Source organism: Panulirus ornatus, chromosome 17 (genome assembly GCF_036320965.1).
Source record: "Panulirus ornatus isolate Po-2019 chromosome 17, ASM3632096v1, whole genome shotgun sequence".
Lineage (NCBI taxonomy): Eukaryota > Metazoa > Arthropoda > Malacostraca > Decapoda > Palinuridae > Panulirus > Panulirus ornatus.
This window is the reverse complement of record NC_092240.1, coordinates 29,072,610-29,089,129: the sequence shown is the minus strand read 5'-3', so window position 1 is coordinate 29,089,129 and position 16,520 is coordinate 29,072,610. Positions and strand designations below refer to the sequence as shown.

Here is a 16,520-nt window from a genome sequence, read left to right as displayed (position 1 = left end):
GGGAGGGTATTGATTGAGAGGGTTAAGGCATGTACACAACATTAGAGTTGGGAGGAGCAGTGTAGTTTCAGAAAAGGTAGAGGATGTGTGGATCAGGTGCTTACTTTACAGTATGTAAGAGTAATACTTAAAAATACAGATGTATTTTTATGTGGCACATATAGATCTATAGAAGGCACAGGACAGAGTTGATAGAGATGCTTTGTGGAAGGTCTTAAGAACATATGGTGTGGGAGGAAACCTACTAGAAGTAGTGAGAAGTGTTTATCAAGTTTATAAGGTTTGTATACAAGTACGAAGAGAGAAGAGTGAATGGTTCCGAGCAAAGGTTGGTCTGTGGCAGGGGTGTGTGATGTCACCATGGTTGTTCAATTTGCTTATGTATGGAGTGGCAAGGGAGGGACGAGTATGTAGCCATAGGGGATAAGAGGGCTGGGAAGTGAGTCAGTTGTTGTTTGCTAATGATACAGCACTGATGGTGGATTCAAATGAGAGACTACAGAAGTTGGTGAATGAGTTTGGAAGAGTGTGTGAAAGGAGAAAGTTAAGCATGAATGTTAATACAAGTTAGGTTATTAGTTTTAGCGGAGGTGAGGGACATGGTAGTTCAGATGTAAGTTTGAAAGGAGAAAAAGTGGAGGGAGGTAAGAATGGCAATAATGAAGCTGAAGGTAGGAAAGGTAACTGGAAAGGATGGGATCAAGACTGAAATGCTGAAGTATGGAGGAGAAAATGTGATACAGTGGATGCTTCTATATGTAATTCAGCATGGAAACAGAAGGTTGTGCCTGAGTGGGTGAAGGCTTTTATTATCCCTTTATTCAAAGGGAAAGATGCCAAGGATGTATGTAACAATTATAGGGGACAAAGTATAATAAATGAATAAATATAAAGTCTGTTTAGTATACCAAGAAAAGTATTTATTATTTCTATTATACTTTGTAGCTGTCTCCCGTGTTAGCAAGGTAGTGCAAGGAAACAGATGAAAGAATGGCCCAACCCACCCATATACACATGTATATACATACATGTCCACACATGCTCATATACATACCTATACATTTTGATGTATACATATATATACATACACAGTCATATACATATATACACATGCACATAATTCATACCAGCTGCCTTTATCCATTTCCGTCGCCATCCCGCAACACATGAAAATAGCATCCTTCTTCCCCTCAAGAGGTAGTGCTAGGAAAGGACAAAAGGCCACATTTGTTCACACTCAGTCTCTAGTTGTCATGTGCAATGCACTGAAACCACAGTTCCCTTTCCACATCCAGGCCCCACAAAACTTTCCATGGTTTACCCCAGACGCTTCACATGCCCTGGTTCAATCCACAGTGTGTTGACACCGGTATACCACATCGTTCCAATTCACTCTATTCCTTACGTGCCTTTTACCCTTCTATATGTTCAGGCCCCGATCGCTTAAAGTGTTTTTCACTCCATCCTTCCACCTCCAATTTGGTCTCCCACTTCTCGTTCCCTCCACCTCTGACACATATATCCTCTTTGTCAATCTTTCCTCACTCATTCTCTCCATGTGAACAAACCATTTCAATACACCCTCTCTCAACCACACTTTTTATTATCACACATCTCTCTTACCCTCTCATTACCACACATCTCTCTTACCCTTTCATTACTTACTTGATCAAACCACCTCACACCACATATTGTCCTCAAACATCTCATTTCCAACATATCCACCCTGCTCTGCACAACCCTATCTATAGCCCATGCCTCATAACCATATAACGTTGTTGGAACCACTATTCCTTCAAACATACCCATTTTTGCTCTTGGAGATACTGTTCTCGCCTTCCACACATTCTTCAATGCTCCCAGAACCTTCGCCCCCTCCCCCACCCTGTGACTCACTTCTGCTTCCATGGTTCCATCCGCTGCCAAATCCACTCCCAGATATCTATAACACTTCACTTCCTCCAGTTTTTCTCCATTCAAACTCACCTCCCAATTTACTTGTCCCTCAACCCTACTGATCCTAATAACCTTGCTCTTCTTCACATTTACTCTCAGCTTTCTTCTTTCACACACTTTACCAAACTCAGTCACCAGATTCCACTATATGAATAGGGGAGAAAGAATACTTCCCATGTATTCCCTACAGGTCGTAGAAGGCGACTAAAAGTGGGGGGCTGGAAGTCCTCCCCTCTCGTTTTTGATTTTCTAAAAGAAGGAACAGAGAAGGGGGGCCAAGTGAGGATATTCCCTCAAAGGCTCTGTTTTTAATGCTACCTCGCTAATGTGTGACATGGCAAATAGTATGAAAAAAATATATATGTATATACAAAGGCAAAGGGGATAAAAGTGAGTGCTCAAATTACAGAGGTATAAGTTTGTTGAGTATTCCTGGGAAGTTATATGGGAGGGTATTGATTGAGAGGGTGAAGGCATGTACAGAGCATCAGATTGGGGAAGAGCAGTGTGGTTTCAGAAGTAGTAGAGAATGTGTGGATCAGGTGTTTGCTTTGAAGAATGTATGTGAGAAATACTTAGAAAAACTGATGGATTTGTATGAAGCATTTATGGATCTGGGTAAGGCATATGATAGGGTGGATAGAGATGCTTTGTGGAAGGTTTCGAATGTATATGGTGTGGGAAGTAAGTTGCTGGAAGCAGTGAAAAGTTTTTACCAAGGATGTAAGGCATGTGTATGAGTACAAAGAGAGGAAAGTGATTAGTGGTTGGTTCCCAGTGAATGTTGGTTTGTGGCAGGGGTGCGTGATGTCTCCATGGTTGTTTGATTTGTTTATGGATAATTTGTTTGTGGATAGGGTGGTTAGGAAGGTAAATGCAAGAGTTTTGGAGAGAGTTTGGTAGAGTGTGTGAAAGAAGAAAGTTGAGAGTAGATATGAATAAGAGCAAGGTTATTAGGTTTAGTAGGGTTGAGGACAAGTTAATTGGGAGGTAAGTTTGAAAAAAAAATGGAGAAAAACTGGAGGAATTGAAGTGTTTTAGATACCTGGGAGTGGACTTAGCAGTGCATGGTACCAGGGAAGTAGAAGTGAGTCACAGGATAGGGGAGGGGGCGAAGGTTCTAGGAGCGTTGAAGGATGTGTGGAAGGCAAGAATGTTATCTCAGAGAGCAAAAAATGGGTATGTTTGAAGGAATAGTGGTTCCAGCAGTGTTATATGGTTGCAAGATGTGGGCTATAGATAGGGTTGTGTTGAGGACAGTGGATGTGTTGGAAATGGAATGTTTGAAGACAATATGTGGTGTGAGGTGGTTTGATCGAGTAAGTAATGAAAGGGTATGAGAAATGTGTGGTAATAGGAAGAGTGTGGTTGAGAGAGCAGAAGAGGGTGTATTGAAATGGTTTGGTCACATGGAGAGAATGAGTGAGGATAGATTAACAAAGAGGATATATGTGTCAGAGGTGGAGGGAAGAAGAAACAGGAGACCAAATTGGAGATGGAAGGATGGAGTGAAAAAGATTTTGAGTGATTGGGGCCTGAACATACAGGAGGGTGAAAGGCGTGCAAGGAATAGAGTGAACTGGAGCAATGTGGTATACCAGGATTGATGTGCTGTCAGTGGATTGAACCAGGGCATGTGAAGGGTCTGGGGTAAACCATGGGAAGTTTTGTAGGGCCTGTATGTGGAAAGGGAGCTGTGGTTTTGGTGCATTACTGTGTGAACGAATGTGACCTTTTTTGTCTGTTCCATATAACATTATTGAAACTCATATTCTTTCAGACATACCCATATTTGCTCTCTGAGATAACATTTTCTCCTTCCACACATTCTCCATCACTCCCAGAACCTTCATTTCCTCCCCCACCCTGTGACTCACATCCGCTTCCATGGTTCCATCTGCTGCTAAGTCCACTCCCAGATATCTAAAACACTTCACTTCCTTATATCCCAATTAGCTTGACCCTCAACCTTACTGAGTCTAACATCCTTGCTCTTATTCACATTTACTCTCAACTTTCTTCTTTCACACACTTTTCCAAACTCATTCACCAACCTCTACAGTTTCTCTCATGAATCAGCCACTAGAGGTGTATCATCAGCAAACAACAACTGACTCACTTCCCAAGCCCTTTCATCCATAACAGACTGCATACTCGAACCACTCTCCAGAACTCTTGCATTTACCTCCCTAACCACCCCATCCATAAAAAAATCAAACAACCATGGGGACATCACACACCCCTGCCACAGACCAAGATTCATTGGGAACCAGTCACTCTCCTCTCTTCCTACTCATATATATGCCTTACAGCTCGGTAAAAACTTTTCACTGCTACTAGCAGCTTACCTCCCACACCATATACTCTTAAGATTTTCCACAAAGCATCTCTGTTAACCCTATCATGTGCCTTCTTCAGATCCATAAATGCTACATACAAATCCATCTGTTTTTCTAAGTATTTCTCACATATATTCTTCTGGGTTTTCAGAAAAGAAGAGTGAATGTTGGGGTGAAGAGGGTGGTGAGAGTAAGTGAGCTTGGGAAGGAGACCTGTGTGAGGAAGTACCAGGAGAGACTGAGTACAGAATGGAAAAAGGTGAGAACAATGGAAGTAAGGGGAGTGGGGGAGGAATGGGATGTATTTAGGGAATCAGTGATGGATTGCGCAAAAGATGCTTGTGGCATGAGAAGAGTGGGAGGTGGGTTGATTAGAAAGGGTAGTGAGTGGTGGGATGAAGAAGTAAGAGTATTAGTGAAAGAGAAGAGAGGCATTTGGACGATTTTTGCAGGGAAAAAATGCAATTGAGTGGGAGATGTATAACAGAAAGAGACAGGAGCTCAAGAGAGAGGTGCAAGAGGTGAAAAAAAGGGCAAATGAGAGTTGGGGTGAGAGAGTATCATTAAATTTTAGGGAGAATATAAAGATGTTCTGGAAGGAGGTAAATAAAGTGCGTTAGACAAGGGAGCAAATGGGAACTTCAGTGAAGGGCGCAAATGGGGAGGTGATAACAAGTAGTGGTGATGTGAGAAGGAGATGGAGTGAGTATTTTGAAGGTTTGTTGAATGTGTTTGATGATAGAGTGGTAGATATAGGGTGTTTTGGTCGAGGTGGTGTGCAAAGTGAGAGGGTTAGGGAAAATGATTTGGTAAACAGAGAAGAGGTAGTGATAGCTTTGCGGAAGATGAAAGCCGGCAAGGCAGCAGGTTTGGATGGTATTGCAGTGGAATTTATTAAAAAAGGGGGTGACTGTATTGTTGACTGGTTGGTAAGGTTATTTAATGTATGTATGACTCATGGTGAGGTGCCTGAGGATTGGCGGAATGCGTGCATAGTGCCATTGTACAAAGGCAAAGGGGATAAGAGTGAGTGCTCAAATTACAGAGGTATAAGTTTGTTGAGTATTCCTGGTAAATTATATGGGAGGGTATTGATTGAGAGGGTGAAGGCATGTACAGAGCATCAGATTGGGGAAGAGCAGTGTGGTTTCAGAAGTGGTAGAGGATGTGTGGATCAGGTGTTTGCTTTGAAGAATGTATGTGAGAAATACTTAGAAAAGCAAATGGATTTGTATGTAGCATTTATGGATCTGGAGAAGGCATATGATAGAGTTGATAGAGATGCTCTGTGGAAGGTATTAAGAATATATGGTGTGGGAGGAAAGTTGTTAGAAGCAGTGAAAAGTTTTTATCGAGGATGGAAGGCATGTGTACGTGTAGGAAGAGAGGAAAGTGATTGGTTCTCAGTGAATGTAGGTTTGCGGCAGGGGTGTGTGATGTCTCCATGGTTGTTTAATTTGTTTATGGATGGGGTTGTTAGGGAGGTAAATGCAAGAGTATTGGAAAGAGGGGCAAGTATGAAGTCTGTTGGGGATGAGAGAGCTTGGGAAGTGAGTCAGTTGTTGTTCGCTGATGATACAGCGCTGGTGGCTGATTCATGTGAGAAACTGCAGAAGCTAGTGACTGAGTTTGGTAAAGTGTGTGGAAGAAGAAAGTTAAGAGTAAATGTGAATAAGAGCAAGGTTATTAAGTACAGTAGGGTTGAGGGTCAAGTCAATTGGGAGGTGAGTTTGAATGGAGAAAAACTGGAGGAAGTGAAATGTTTTAGATATCTTGGAGTGGATCTGGCAGCGGATGGAACCATGGAAGCGGAAGTGAATCATAGGGTGGGGGAGGGGGCGAAAATTCTGGGGGCCTTGAAGAATGTGTGGAAGTCGAGAACATTATCTCGGAAAGCAAAAATGGGTATGTTTGAAGGAATAGTGGTTCCAACAATGTTGTATGGTTGCGAGGCGTGGGCTATGGATAGAGTTGTGTGCAGGAGGATGGATGTGCTGGAAATGAGATGTTTGAGGACAATGTGTGGTGTGAGGTGGTTTGATCGAGTGAGTAACGTAAGGGTAAGAGAGATGTGTGGAAATAAAAAGAGCGTGGTTGAGAGAGCAGAAGAGGGTGTTTTGAAGTGGTTTGGGCACATGGAGAGAATGAGTGAGGAAAGATTGACCAAGAGGATATATGTGTCGGAGGTGGAGGGAACGAGGAGAAGAGGGAGACCAAATTGGAGGTGGAAAGATGGAGTGAAAAAGGTTTTGTGTGATCGGGGCCTGAACATGCAGGAGGGTGAAAGGAGGGCAAGGAATAGAGTGAATTGGAGCGATGTGGTATACCGGGGTTGACGTGCTGTCAGTGGATTGAATCAAGGCATGTGAAGCGTCTGGGGTAAACCATGGAAAGCTGTGTAGGTATGTATATTTGCGTGTGTGGACGTATGTATATACATGTGTATGGGGGGGGTTGGGCCATTTCTTTCGTCTGTTTCCTTGCGCTACCTCGCAAACGCGGGAGACAGCGACAAAGTATAATATATAATAAATATATATATATTCTTCAAAGTAAACACCTGATCCACACTCCTCTATCACTTCAGAAACCACACTGCTCTTCCCAATCTGATGTTCTGTAAATGCCTTCACCCTCTCAATGAGTACTCTCCCATTTAATTTCCCAGGAATACTCAACAACTTATACTTCTGTAGTTTGAACATTCACCTCTATCCCCTTTGTCTTTTTACAAAGGCACTATGCATGCATTCTGCCAATCCTCAGACACTTCAGCATGGTCCATACATACATTCACCAAATCATTCTCCCTGACCCTCTCACTTTTTACACCACCCCAACCAAAACACCCTTTATCTGCCACTCAATCATCAAACACATTCAACAAACCTTCGAAATACTCACTCCATCACTATCTGTTATCACTTCCCCACTTGCTCCCTTCACCGATGTTCCCATTTGTTCTCTTGTCTTACACACGTTATTTACCTCCTTCCAAGTCATCTTTTTATTCTCCATAAAATCTAATCATACTCTCTCACTCCAACTCCCATTTGCCCTCTTGACCTCTTGCCACATTCTTTTATGTGACATTTTATAATCTTATTTTATACTTCTTATACTTTTAAACCTTGAATTGAGCTTTTAGCCATAAAGAATTTTAGTTTGTATACCTAGGGATAGGGGACAAAGAATACTTCCCACGTATTCCCTGCATGTTGTACAAGGCAAATGGAAGCGAAGGGAGCAGGGGGCTGGAAATCCTCCCCTCTCATTTTTTAATTTTCCAAAGGAAGAGACAGAGAAGGGGCCAAGTGAGGATATTCCCTCTAAAGCACAGTCCTCTGTTCTTAACCTTGCTAATGCAGTGAATGGCGAATATTTATGAAAAAAAAATCATGTATGCAATCTGGCAATAAAAACATCTAATCTTATCATAAGTATCTTTTAATATGGCATAATAACATAGAACACATGGTAGATGATGGATTAGTAAATAAGAGTATAACATTATAGTTGAAGGTACAGGAAAAAGAGGTAAACTTTGGAGATGGATGAATGGGGGGAGGGGGAATTTATAAGGAATAGATATTTCAGATGAAGATGCTAGAAGAATGATTTGCTTTGGTTGCAAACAGATCTGTTATATGTGTGAAGATGTAAGAGTATATGGTGACTTATGTGTCCTGATGAAACATATAAAGTATGCTCAGTGAAAAAATTAAGAAGCACTTATATTAGCATGAAAGTACAAGTTTAGCTTTAATACAATGAGCATGGTTGTGAGGATATTTGTAAGAGAGCTAAGAGGCTTCAGACACTGATGCATTTCAGTTGAATGGGAATGAAGTTTTAGAAAATATTGAATGAGTGTTCATTACATAGATAGGTGTTCATTACATAGATAGTACCTAGTAGGAGGTATATTCTGAAAGGATCACCTGCAAGGAGGTACTTGTTAGGGAATATCAAGTAAAAAGCATTAAAGGTGTTAAGGTTTGGATGTACAACAAGCAGCTGGTATAATGTAAAGGACTGCTTCATATAGAACACATAATGGGAAGCGCCTTCCAAAAAAAACTGACAGAGGCAAGCACCTGATAAGAACTACAATGAAAACAATAGTGTGGCATTTAAAAACAATAACAGGAAGTGTTCTCTAAGAGGGGGCACCTGGAATAGCTGTAAGACACACCTATTAGAAGGAGGGCAAGTGTGGAAGCCTGAGCAGCAGGCCCCCTCCAAAGTGACACAGAATGCCACAGTTTCATTATTGGGTGAGAAGCTTCGAGCAAATGCTACCACAAAGTAAAGTCCCATCCAGGCCACAGTTGATCTCCGCCGCCCAAACACATCCATGCAGAGTCCTGCTAGCAGTACCATTATCACCCTCGTCCCTACTAGTACATTGCCAGGGAAGAGGGAAGGCTGCCATTTTTCATGACTACACTCTATTATCTGAAGAGTATCAAACATTTATCTTGCATAAATACCTGTCTTTCATAATTTGTGCATTATTTCACCTACCAGCTTAGGTAGGACTAAAATTAGTTGTACTACATTATATTACTTCAAGAATGACTGCTGACAGACCACCCACCTTACGTTCATCCTTTAAAGGAGTCTCTGGCAGCAGATGTGTACCCTCACACCTGTGTGTCAACACATCTTAGTATAGTATTATTTCAGAAGCAAATACAGGATATACATGCATATATTAAAGCAATCACTGTAAAGACTTTTAAATCACAGACTTACATTCCTGCAAGATCATGTGGAGTAAGGCCACCCCAGCAGCTGTACAAAGGGATGGGAAGGAGGGTAGATACCTCCAGAGATCCTAGGCCTAACACCAACAGGCCTGTACCAAGAAAAGCTGTATGTAGTGCATAGTCACTAAAATAAGAGGTGGACATCAAATATGAATAATTAGAATTATTCACTTTGGGAAATTATGAAATGGAGAAATTATTGTTGTAACAGCATCATTGCATTGCTTGCTGAATAAAGTATGGAAATAAGACATGCAATTAACAATTCATAAAAATAAAAGTATATTTTTAATGATGAGTATCAACTAAAGAGAAATAGATTAAGAAAACTTTATTTCACATGAGATTATTAACAATTCATTAAAGTAAAAGTTTATTTTTAATGATGAGTATCAACTAAAGAGAAATAGATTAAGAAAACTTTATTTCACATGAGATTATTAAGTACAAGAAAATGGCTTGCATCAGATGCACATACTAAAACTGGAGAGGCTGATAAACCATCAGTACTAAATCTTATCACTACATACAAGAACAAGGAAAAGCAAAGTGGAAGATGTGATTCTCCACTTGGAAAAAGTGTCATACAGTGCTAAACTTTAACTACACAGTTAATAAGGGTAAGAAAAGGTAAGAGGGAAACCAAAGAAGAAATATGGTTGTGGTGACTGTACATAGCAAGACAATATCTCTGGGAAAAAAATTTGAACTGGAATTCCACTACCAGAATGCAAAATACTTATGGAAGTTAGTATATGGATACCACTGTCAGTAAATGGAGAGAGAAAATCAGTAGAGACATGGTTTGATAAAAGATTTTAAAAAGCTAAAGAGCATAGCACTATGGAGAAGCATAACAGCTAGCCATTAGCTGAATTATATAGGAGCATAGAATGAGTATAGGGAGAAGGAGAGAAGCTTTAAATACAACTGAGGAAAAGACAAATGAATATCCAAAACTGATGAATTTACTGTGCGCCAATTAAAGAGCAGCCATTCGGGCTGAGATATTCAAAGGTAAGGGTTACTGAAGAAGCTGAGAAAATATGCAGGAAAGTGAATGATGAGTTCAAAAGTGTGTTTACAGTGAAGGATTCGATATCCTCAACAATAAAGAGATGAGAAGGGAAGGACTTGGAAACTATTGAATTTTTAGAAAAAGGCAAGTACACTGCCACGGGATCTTGAGCCATACACAAAGCATGGAGCTGATGAAGTCTCATAATTTCTGGTCTAGAAGTGTACTGAAACACTTGACAGACAACTTGAAATGTTGCTGAAAAAAGAAATTGGAAGATGTTGTGGTGCAAAGGTACTGGACGGGAACAAATGTTGTGCCCTTTTTCAAGAGAGATCAGAAAATTGTACCATACTACAGACCAGCATCTGTGATGGGTGTGGTTCATAGAATGCTGGAACAAATAATGAGAAAATAAATACATGACTTCCTGCAAAGAAAAAATTAACATGAGGCAACATGGATTTAGAGAAAAGAGAATGTAAAAAGTCTCGTAGACTCCTGTGGTTCATTGAGCTCTGATTTAGATGAGATGGATCATGCATTTCAAGACTGCCAGAGGGCATCTGATACTCTCTCCCACAGAAAAGGACGGTAAAGAGGCTGAATTTTCAATTTGTGACTCAAGATGATGAATAACTACTGTAGTGGAAGAGAACAAAAGACACATGTCAGAGAAGTCTTTTTTGAGTGGGTTGGAATAACGAGAGGCATGCCACAGAGCTCAGTCTCCGGGCTGTTGTTATTTCTCATCAGTCATAGCAATGTACAAGAACTGGACTTGCATTTGAGCATGTTTGCTTTAGCATGATGCTAGAGTCATGAGAGCAATAAGGTATGACCAGGATCACACCAATATACAAATGATTTACACGAGGTCTTGAGTCAATTAGATGCATGGCTGATGAAGTTTAACCCCAGCAAATGCAAAGTAAAATGAAAATGTGAGTATAATCTGGAAGGAAACAAAGTAAATAAATATGTGTGTGATTACTATTTTTGTATCATGGGGAGAGAGTTTTACACTTGCATTGCCCCACCTCTTGCCCTTGTATTTACATTGCCTGCCAATGAAGTTGGTGCAAATGCACAATGACCAAAATCACTTTACCCCACTTAAAATAGTGTTGGTGTCTGCCAGTGAAGTTACCACCCTCTAGTAAGCAGTGGCAAATTATGTGATTTGCCATTATAACACATAAGCTTGCCTAAGTAGCAGTAGGAGCTGGGAATGTTTTGTTGTGTTCTCTGTTTATGCTGTGGATTTTCATTGTTTTTCCCTATTTGTACCTCTACCATCTACTGTGGTTGGAAATACTCACCTTACAACTAACAAAATAGTTTCTGTAGTTGCACTTTTCAAGGGAAATAAACCACTTAAGGAAATTTCTAATATCATCGGTGTGAGCCTGAGATAATGACAACAATGGATGAAGAAATCTAATGATTGCAGCACCACCACTACACCAACACATGCAAAACTTCTCCACATGCAATGAATGTTCTTAGACATTAAGTTGATGCAGATCCACACTTGAATGGAAAAAAAAATAAAAGAGGAAAACCCTGGACTGCTCAGTAATGTATCAGTAAGGACAGTATAGCACCATTTACATAGAAGACCTTAAGTACTGGAGCTTCAGGCTATGTTCCAGACCACTTGTAACCCATAGGCACCTGAAGAAAATAGTTGATTTTTGCAAGAAATATGTAATGTGAGATACAGCTGAGTTTAGAAGTGTCTTGCTGGGTGATGAGTCCACCTTTTCTGTAATAGGTGGCTTTGTCAGGCATGTGTACAGGTGACCAGGCTGTGATTTATTTGACCCTAAGTAAATTGCAAGCATGGTAGAGTTCCCTGCTTCACATATGATATGGGGATGTTTCAGTTATTATGGTATTGGGGACCTTGTAGAGTTGCCAAAGAAGGAGACTACGAACAGACATAGTTACCTCAAGTTACTATGTGACTATCTTCTAGATTCCATCAAAAGGTGCATAGCTGAATTGTTCATGCAGGATGGGGCTCAAACTAGCCACTAACTGGCTTAAGGGCTGTGAAGGGGAGTTTTCAGTGACTGGCCTGGGAATTCACCAGATCTGAATCCAACAGAAAACTTGTGGGCACTTATGAAAAGGAAATTAAGTACCAGGAATATTTCATGGCTACCTGAGCTGGAGGTGGCCATTCATTTAATTTCAACACTTAATGGCTTCAGAATCTTGCTGATTCAGTTCCTAGTCATTTTAAGGAGTGTGTGTATAAAGAAGGAAGGAAAACCAATAAAGTACTAATAGGCAGCGAATACAAAGTTTTTATGGTTTAATATCATGTGTGTCCTTGATAGGTGCTGCATCCCCCTCAAGCCAACTTCACTGGCGGACACTATATATACCATGTCTTTATTCATATGCACACACACTCAAGCCGAAATCTGGTACCCATTTATCATCCTGTGGTTAGAGAAGAAATAACACCTGGGTTAGATGTAAGCCAACTGCCATGCCCAAGATTCATACCTAAGTGGGTCCGAGCCTACGTTAGTACATGCTGACACATAGTCAGTAATACTAACCGCTACACAGCAGAAAGGGATGTCGGGTCAACACAGTACCCAGCCTGCCACTGGAGAGCCATCCTAGTCTAGCAAATTATTAGGGAGGCAAGCTATTTACAGATTGATATTAGAGATGCTTTTAAGTGTATGGATTAAGCGGGTTGGAATAACCAGTGGTGTGCTGTAGGGCTCAGTCTCAGGGCTATTCTTATTTCTAATCAATATTAGCAACATATGAGAAAAGGACTTATTTATGAACATGTTTGCTAATGTTACTAAAGTTGTGAGAGAAGTACACTACTGAAACATACTTTAGACCTAGATTAGAATTGCATCTCAAGGTTGGTCAGCACATTTTTAAAAAAACATAAAGGTCAATTAGAGAAGGTCCACAGGAGGGAAAGAAAGATTTTTACCTGAAATAAGAGAGAAGAGTTATTGGGACAGGTTAGAGGCTCTAAATTTGCCCATCATGGAGGAGAGAATATTAAAGGAAGCCTCTAACTTAGTTTGCATTACTGACAATATTTTTTCAAAGATGCAAAGAAAGAGCAACCAGAGGCCATAGCAATGAATTGAGAAAGAACCTTGTTCAAAAAGATGTGAAGAAGTATTTCAACAGTATCAGTTATGAATGAATGAAATAATCTGAATGATAAGACAGTGCATGCACACAGTATGCAAAAACTTAAAATGTTGTATGACAGGAATCAAAATGTACATTACAGCAAAGCTGTAACTGAAAAGAGTTCATTGTTGTATGTTATCACTGAGTCTTTCACTCAATAGGAGATGGAAGTGACTGCTACTGCACGGCATGGCTCATCCTAACAATGAAATGAACTTGCGCTGCTACTGCACAGCACAGCTCACTATGACATTGTAATAAAATCTTGGCATTGCTACTGCATGGCACAGCACACCCTGCCTAGTACTACCACTGTTCGGCACTGCTCACCCTGATATTGGAATGAAATGCCTAGCATTGTTACTATAATACACAACTGAGCCTGCTCACTAACACATGACATTATATGGTGGTACACATAGGATCCTAACCATACATCACACAGCTACCAATGGTCACTGCAATGCTCAGTAAACCCCAAAATGAACGTACAATCCAGTCTCTAAACATACAGATGCTAAGTCAATGGAATGCACAACAGATCCTGAAACTACTTAGTACAATAGCACTATAACTGGTAGGTATATGTGACCCTGTCACCATGTATGAGTAATCATGTAGTGTGTAAAACAGCTGTTCCTGCCAATGTGAAGTGTAGCAAACCTTACAAATGGAACACACCTTAAAATTGTAATGCACAGCTCATAAAATATCCAGGGCACACATCCTGCCATGGCAGGTTGCAACTGACCTCTCCTTAATCTGATACAGGATAGCTTCTAAATCACAAAACATAGGTAACACTCTGAGGTGGTAGCTAATTCCATCTACATGACATACAGTTAATCCACCATAGTTATGGCCACATCAACCATCATCAAAAATTCTGGCCACAATATTCTAAAGTGCAACTATATCATTGGGAATTTTGGCCAATTGTGCTATGTCACAGACCTGAAATACTAGGTTGATTTATTGAAAAAGATACATGGCTGACACTCATGAAAAGGTCGAGTTGACCCTACTATCACGAGGAACATGTGAACCCATCATCAAAAGACTGAACTGACCCTTGGACTTGCAATATATTTGACTTCATCATCAAAAGGTAGGATGACTCCTGGAACTGTGAGACACAGCTTATCTTTCATTGATAGAACAGGCTGATTATATTCCCAAAGGCTACCCGTGACCCCATTATCAAGAAGATGAGCAAACCCTACTACTGTGAAGGACAACTTATCCTATCACTGAAAGACTAGGCTGCCCATACTACTACTGCAAGATGATAAAGGACACCATTACTGAAAAGTTGGGTTGACTCCCACTGGAAGGTTGTGCTGACCTTACTAATGAAAGGTAGAGATACCTATGCCACTACAAAGTACTTGTGCTGACCTTACCAAAGGAAGGTAGAGATACCCATGCCACCATAAAGTACAGCTAAACTTGTCACAGAGGCTGGTCAGGCTACAAGTTAAGGCTAACCTGCCAGAGAGGTTGAGGTGACCGTCTACAAGGATCTCTTGGCATCATCAAGAAGCTTGGTGATTCAATCACAGGGATGTAGATTTCTGTGGTACTATATGTAACAGTGGACCCTGTCATAGAGGCCAAATCAACCCTGCCACCATGAAATTTTGCTAACATTATCACCACCAAGCACTGCAGATCCTGTTGTTACAAGAAATAACTGACCTTGCAACAGGCATCTGACCTTCCTATCACACTGCACCTCTGTCCCTGTTGCGATGAGATATCTGTCTGATATCATGATATATAATTAAACCTCATACCACAGGGGTCAACTACTACCACTCAAAGGTTAAGCTGTACTGCCGCAATAGGCACAGATGACTGTAACAGGGTTTACATTAAACTAATATATAATGACCCCAAAAGACAGATAGGTGCCTAATTATCCCACCTTGAGTCACAACTGACCTCTAATAAAATATGCAAATGACTTTGCTTCCACAGTAAGAGCCTTATCCTGTTATGATTCACAGATGAATTTGATAAAGGAACTAATCTGTGAGTACTGAGTTCAGGTGTAATGATTTTTATCTATCTATCTGTATCTCTGATGCCTATGATGCCTGTTCCAACTGGAACTCCTTCAAAGGGGTGGCCATGGCACCAGTCTCCATAGCTAAAGAACTCCTAAGCTGCTTCTTATCCTTTACTGCCTTACCCTTAACAGGCCACTGGCAGAGGACAAGTTTAGCGCAGTGTTTGCAGGGGCTCCTACCTATTGTTCCCAGTGACTACTTGTATCTAATGCTCCTACCTACTACTTCTACCTAATGCTCTCACCTAAATGTTCTTACCTACTTCTATCTACTGCTCCTACCATTTTGCCAAAAAGCAGGGCTAGTGCATAGGGTTCACCACAAGAAGATCCAGAGTTATGAAGAATGAACTGCATGAGTTAAGTGTTGTCAAGTGTTACATGAGACAAGGAGAGATTGTATGTTTGTGGACAAAATGCCAATGATCCAAATGTTATTGAGGCAGAAAGAAAAGACACCTACCTAGGTCAGAGGAGTGCAGTTTGACAACCACAAAAGAAAGTGCCTGCTCACAGAGCAGATGTTACTAGCTTTTCTGATACCCAGGTGAGTAATACTGGTAATATACCTCCCTGGTCATTCGTAAGGGATTACAGGGTGATTTTGTGGTACTGAGTATTTCAAAGGTTGGAAAGGACAAGAAAAAGAACAGGTGCCATAGGTGGAAAATGCTTCCTACCTGAACAAAACCATATAACTTAAGTAAAGGAAAACTGGTAAAAAAGGCAAAGCAAAACTGGTAAAAAAGGCAAAGCAAGTCATTATGATGATGGACCTGGTTATTTTACATTATAAGTACTCCACTGAGTTACATACATAATGATCTTAAAGGAGAAAAAAAGATCATGAATGAAGTTATATGTCTTGACAGTCAAGGTAAAGGTCATTAGAGGGAATAAAAAAAGGTTATGTACCAGGTGGTACATGAATGAAAAAATTGGAACCAGGGGCTTTGAATAGAAAATGACACTAATGGAGCTTTAAAACTGATCATCTCTAGTTCCACTCCAGCTCCTTTCCCAGCCTCCATTTGGTCACACTGATTCCCTCATCAACCCTTTATTTATTTTGATCCTTATATTAACAATTCCAATCTTTAATTGTCACATTTACCCACCTCCACTTGGGCCTTTTGCAAACCTTTGCTTTACCTCCTTTTATATCTCCAAGAGTTGGA

The 16,520-nt window shown here is 40.5% G+C and overlaps 1 protein-coding gene and 1 long non-coding RNA gene across 2 annotated transcripts in view; one reads left to right on the top strand and one right to left on the bottom strand.

The window, feature by feature from the left end:
• LOC139754660 (uncharacterized) overlaps positions 1 to 16,520 on the top strand; it is a 216,704-nt gene that overhangs the window by 136,479 nt on the left and 63,705 nt on the right. The window lies entirely within an intron of this gene.
• Positions 1 to 16,520, bottom strand: part of LOC139754659 (solute carrier family 22 member 6-A-like) — a 170,184-nt gene that overhangs the window by 92,833 nt on the left and 60,831 nt on the right. Inside the window, 4 exon segments of the mRNA XM_071672193.1 lie at positions 8,491 to 8,527; positions 8,529 to 8,753; positions 8,896 to 8,947; positions 9,054 to 9,156. Coding sequence (XP_071528294.1) covers positions 8,491 to 8,527; positions 8,529 to 8,753; positions 8,896 to 8,947; positions 9,054 to 9,156 — 417 coding nt within the window.